The 5,926-nt window shown below is 52.0% G+C and overlaps 1 protein-coding gene across 1 annotated transcript in view; it reads right to left on the bottom strand.

The window, feature by feature from the left end:
• Duox1 (dual oxidase 1) overlaps positions 1-4,643 on the bottom strand; it is a 32,088-nt gene extending 27,445 nt beyond the window's left edge. Inside the window, exons 1-6 of the mRNA XM_021194293.1 lie at positions 4,586-4,643; positions 2,332-2,415; positions 1,783-1,947; positions 695-882; positions 332-533; positions 12-178 (exon numbers count right to left, since the gene is read on the bottom strand). Of these exons, the coding sequence (XP_021049952.1) occupies positions 12-178; positions 332-533; positions 695-882; positions 1,783-1,947; positions 2,332-2,415; positions 4,586-4,643 (864 nt within the window). The remainder of the gene's footprint in view (positions 1-11; positions 179-331; positions 534-694; positions 883-1,782; positions 1,948-2,331; positions 2,416-4,585) is intronic.
• Positions 4,644-5,926: the final 1,283 nt, after the last annotated feature.

Here is a 5,926-nt window from a genome sequence, read left to right as displayed (position 1 = left end):
GCACGACTCACCTGGTAGGTGGCAATGACCCTCTTGCGGGCATGCTGGAACAGCTCCTCATCCCCCCAGTGCGGATGCTCCTGAGCCAGCTTCCTGGCACACAGGTTGTGGTAGCGAAACCACAACAAGCCCAGAGCCTGCAGAAAGGGTTCCCTGTTCCCGCGCTGAGCCCCGAAGGCTGCATCCATGTGGGAAAGCAGGGCAGGAGATGGACAACAGCTTGAGTCAGGGGAGCCCAGACCCACAGGCTGTCCCCCTCCTCCAGTACAGGGCCCCCAAGCAGCCTGGTGCCTCTAACCCTACCCCTCCTGCCAGGACCCCGCAGCCTCACCATACACCCCCTGTGGCCCTCCCTGCCCCGTGGAGGGGTCTGGCGCCATCCACATGAGCAGAGAGCTCTGGGAGTTCCGCGGGAAAGCAGGGTCAGGCCCAGAAGCCAGCTGTCCTCCAGAGAAGCTCCTCAGAGTGTCACTCCAGGAATGAGAGGAGCCATAGATGGCGCTGCCATCCAGCCAGCCGGTCACCTGGTTGCTCTGCAGGGATGAGCAGAGTCAGGAGGACCAGGCAAGTCCTTGCTGGTGGGGAGAGCCTCACCGCGTCTGGCCTCCCCAGCCAGACCCCAGGCCTCCAGCGGATCCAACCTCAGACCCCTTCCCGCCTCTCTGCCCTCCTGCCTTTGGCCGCCTGGCCTCACCTGGTCCCGGGGGTTGCTGGGGCTCTGTCCGGTCTTGGGGTCCCAGCGGCTCCTCTGAAAGGGCAGCACCACGTTCCCGCGCTTGTCAGGGTCGAACACCGGGTCCCCANGCGGGATGTAAATGTTGAGGAACTCTGCGGGGCAGCCTGGTGTTTCCACACTCACCAGGTCTGAGAGCACGTGGTAGCCTGCCCATAATGCCATAAGGTTTGCTGGGACAGCTGATGGCCATGCTCTTCCCTACCTCAGGTATGGAGTCCCTGACACCCCCACCCCCTACTTGAAGCTTCACAACAGTATCTCCTATTATGGGCAAGTCCAAGCCCCGACCTCCACATTCCCTCCCGATTCAGTCTCTCTTGGCCTGCCTGTGCCTACACCTGCTCTAAGATGTTGTCATTGCATTGTCAGTTTGGCATTCTCCTTGGTAACTGGGAGGTGTTCGGTGATGACGCCTCAGTAGGCAGGGTTGTCAGCACCAGCTCCAACATGCAGCTAGGAGCCTCCCTGAAGGCCTATAGCCAAGCAGGAAGTCACATGAGAGCTAGCATGGACACCCAACATGGCCAGTAGGAGCCATTATTGGTGTAGGACCCCTTGTCACTGAGCTTATGACACCCTAACGCCCCCATATTGCTCTCTCTGCCATAGCTAGAACCCTTCTCTCGGTATGTTCTAGTAGCATCAGTCCCTAGGAGCATCCTAGGGACAGTTTGTCACAGTCTGTACCTCAAGCCTCCCCCCAAATGGAGGACGCCCTACCAGCACAAGGAAGATTCATGCCTGTCAGACCTCTCTTCAGCATGCCCCTCCCCCACCTGCTTTACTCCTATCCTTTTTAATGGCTTCCTCTTCCATCTCTCACCCCCAACTTTGATCCTCCTTCGTATCTTTTCTCATCCCCTGACTCCTTAGACGCTGAGGTGTCCAGCTGACCCCCACTGGCTAAGCTCCTCCAGGGGCTAAGGTTCGCTGTAGCAAGTAGTTTTGTCTATATTGCTTTTGTTCCTGGCCGACCAGTCGCACGTGTAAACACAGTTTCCCAATCAAAACATCAGACCCCCCCCCCCAACCACTACAGCTCTCACCAAAGAAGACGCCCAGGACTGTACGGTTCCGAAGAGATGGCTGCCCTGCAGAACCTCTCATGACTCTGTTGCTAAGGTGTCGGGGGTTAGGCAGGTAGGGTTCTCTCAAGGGCTGGTAGACACCATCTGCGTAGCTGGCTGGCACAAGGCGCTGCAGCCGAGAGCCTGGCGTAGGAAAGGTAAAGACAAGGATGGATTTCCATTGTGAGTGTGTTTGTCTGTGTGTCTGCAAATGTGGGTGTATGTGCCTGCAGAGACCAGAGGCATCAGAACACCTAGACCCCGAGTTACAAGTAACAATGAGTCGCTGGAAATGGGTGCAGGGATCTGAACTTGTGTCTTCGGTAAGAGCAGCATGTACTCTTAACCACTTGTCACTCTGTACCTCAAGAGCATTCTTGACCTCTTCTGTCCTCCATACACTGAACTCTAAAGTCTTAGATGTTGGCAGCGTTTGGTGATACTTGAGGTAGCCTCTTGTGATACTTGCCAGCCCTGACCCTCCACTGGTGAGTTCCGCCCTGGCCCTTGGGCTGTGCGCTCACCTACCTTTGCTGCCCCATCTGTGCTCCATGAGGTTATTATACCATCCATCAAATCGCTGTACCTCCCAAGAAATAGAGTTCTGAGCTCCTGTGTGAAGACAAGGAGAAGGAGGTAACTAGGCAAGTGGGTGCAGGGGAGACCAAGCAGGCCATGAAGGCACGGGTCCTGTGATTTCCGATAAGAGGGAAAAACACGGGCAAAGTATTTTCTAAACTCAAACCTATTCTTCAAGGCACCCAGTGAGGAAGACTCCTCAAGTGGAACATGGTGCATGAGCATGCACTGCCTGCTGACGCGGTCTCAGAGAGGAGGGAAACAGTGACAATCCAGAAGAGGATGCAGAAGCCTGGAGTCTCCTCACATCTCAAGTCCTCGGGAGGCACACCAGGACAAACGTCATTCCCAGCTGTCACATACCTACCTCTTGGAACAAGAACCAGCCACACCCTATTACTAGGAAGGACAAGTCATTCTGTGACCCATCAGTGGGCAGGGGCAATGTGAAGAGGGGATTGGCCCTTTCCCACTAAGCAGAGCCCCAAGGCAGGGGCGTGTTACTGCTACTCTCGTCTTTTTGCCAGTTTCTTGGGTAAGACCAAGGACTGATTCTGTGAATGACGTTGCTCTGTCCTTCTTTGGAACATCTCATCACTCATTTCATTCCTGTTCTCTCTCTCTCTCTCTCTCTCTCTCTCTCTTCCTTCCTTCCTTCCTTTTTAAGATTTATTTATTTCATATTTATGGGTGTTTTGCATGCATGTATGTCTAAGTACTACATGCATGCCTGATGTGCACAGGGGCCAGAGAGAGCTACTGACCCCTTGGAACTGGAGTTAAGGACAGGAATGAGCTGCCATGTCAATATGGGGAATTGAACCCAGGTCCTCTAGACAGCCAGTGCTCTTACCTGCTGAGCCTTCTCTCCAACCCCAATTCCTGTTTATGATGCTACTCTAAAAACTCATAGCCCAAGAGGGGATACTCAGCTGTTGGGGGAGGGGGAGGGGTTGCTGAGGAAGCAGGATAGAAAGTAAGATCTAGAATCCTCTTGGTTAGTAGATCAGGTGACCAGCCAGACATGCCCCCCCCCTAAAAAAACAACTAGAAAACTTCTTTTCTACTCACCTGAGAGAAGAGAAGAAAGTAAGAGGGGCCCCATTACTCTGAATGTCCTTAGACCAAAGATAGGATTTTCAAGTTGTGGGTGACATGTGCCCTCACTGACACATGAAGATGCACACCCATCAGGAAGGAAAGTGGCTTCACCTGGCCTAGGATCTAGGGCAGTAAGACACACACCCTCCAAAATAAAATGAACTGAAGCAAGTCAAGGGCAGTAGTAGCCTTTGGAGAAAGTATATCTTGGGCACAAGAGGTACAAACTGGGAGAGAAAATGAAGTCCCAGGAAGGGAAAGTACTGAAAAGAAATGTGAGCAGCTTTGGCAAGGGAGAAGTGTAGGGTCCATATCACTATCTTGCCGTTGCCAGCCAGAAGGGTCATCTTCGTTTATCATCTCCCGAGATGCAAGAGACTTTCAAGGTTTGCTGTTGCTTGTTTGATTTGAGACAGTCTTAAAGTCTCAAGCCCAGACTGACCTTGAACTCATGTACTGGAAGACGACCTTAAATTATTGATCCTCTTGCCTCTACCTCCAAAGTGCTGGCAGAGCCACTCTACCTGGACAGAAGCTTGCTCTTTTAAACCCAACCTTAATATCATGGGTCCACTTTCCTCTTCAGAGCCCTGCACTACAGCGAACAGCCACCGATTCTAAAGCTCTCAGACTTCCAAAGCTGGAGTTACTGTGCTCTGATGCTATAATCTTATCTTGTGCTTCTTTTTATTCAACACTGGGGATAAATCCTAGGACCTCAGATGTGCTGGGCAAGTGCTCTACCACCAAATGACATCCCCTTTCCAAGATCATTTTACTTTAAAAGCACTGGTGAGTCCTTTTCCGCTTACTTCCAGAAGCTTCACTGTCTGAGGTGTCTACTCAGTCTTTCCTATTTCACCTCAGGAGAACGTACCTCGTAAAACAGGATAAAAGACGGGGGAGAGAGAAAAGGACCCACACCAGAAGAAACCATTTTCATTCTATTATCTACCCATTTGCTCAACAGCTAGAAACAAGCACCTGGTATATTCAGGGTATTATATCTGCTCGAGGGTGCAGAAATGATTGACGTGTCTTTGGAAAAGACCAGAGGACCTTGGTTCCTCGGATCCTATGCAACTCCTTCTCCAGTACTCACCCAAAGAAGCCAGTGTCCCAAGCAGGAGGATCCAGGTCAGAGCTAAGTGGAACCCCATGAGGAAAATGATAATGGGGGATTAAATGCTGAAATACTTCAAAACAGAGACCTAGAACAAGAGAGGATAGAAGGATGAGCCCCGGGCATTCCAGAGAATCATGATAAGGCAAGGCCCCTAAGAATCAAAGCTAGGGAGATGGGTTTGGGGAGCAAAAAGCAAGAGACTCACTCTCTCGGAAGGCCTCTAGTTCATTCAATAGATGACTGACCAACATGCACTGTGTACAGAACCAACCTCTGGAGCCAGTGAAGAAGAGAACAAAGCCAACCTTGCCCTTGTGACCTTTCTGAGTACCCGGACACCCTTGCCTTGGCCCAACTCCCCACAGAGGCTGCTCCACTGCAGGAGTCCAGCTTGGGGAGAGGGAGCTGAGGGACCCAGCTGAGGTCTCAGGTGGGCCATTTGTCCTCTGTGGGATGTGAGGTAAAACCATTTATCTGATCCAACCCTTAGCACCCTCTCCTAGCCAAGGTGGGAAGCCTGCCTGAAAGGTTGACTCCCGCAGCAGCAGCAGCAGCAGCAGCAGCAGCAGCAGCAGCAGCAGCAGCAGCAGCAGCAGAGGCTGACAGAGGCTGAGGTTGAATTTGAGCCAAGAAGATTGACAGGTGTGATGCAAATTGGGCACAGGCTGAAGCATGACTCCTGCAAGGAAACTCAAGTGGAGTAAGCACCCCACCAGCCACTCCTGTTTCAGTCCCGCCTTCCAGAGGCCAACAAACCATGTGGGACCACAGGTAAACAGAGGCGGCAGGGGACTCATGCCAGGACTCCCTCTGGCAAAATGTCACTGAAGACATCCTAAAGACAACCCGAAGATTGGAGGCGGGGTGGTGAAAGTCACATGCTCAGAGAAATCCCCATCTTCAGCCTGGGCTCCTGAATGTGAGAACCCACACACAGGTGACTCACAACCCCCCAAATCTACTAAACAAGTGCAAAATCCCAGACTCTGCCCAGCCCCCAACAGGATTCCATTTATCTAGAGGTTCTTTGGAGTGTGGCCTTTGGTAACATTTAAAGAGCTGGGCTCTGGAGACATGAAGATGGTGTATTGGGTATGGTAGAGTGACTGGCCATGGTTATGTTTCCCTAGTCCAAACAGTTTGACCTCCTTCCCCTCCCAGTCAAGTCTTCAGGAGCCTGGACTCCAAATGTAGATCCATCCCTAAAACCTGTAGGCTTTCAGGCCAAACTGTGGGGACAAATTAGAAAAGAAAGTAGCCATGCTAATAACCTCTCTGTGGGTAGGTAACCCTTAACAGTTTACCCAGCCACTTGGG

The sequence above is a fragment of the Mus pahari genome, chromosome 3, assembly GCF_900095145.1.
Source record: "Mus pahari chromosome 3, PAHARI_EIJ_v1.1, whole genome shotgun sequence".
In the NCBI taxonomy this organism is placed as follows: Eukaryota; Metazoa; Chordata; class Mammalia; order Rodentia; family Muridae; genus Mus; species Mus pahari.
The sequence above is the reverse complement of the archived record's forward strand: the minus strand, read 5'-3'. Positions and strand labels throughout refer to the sequence as shown.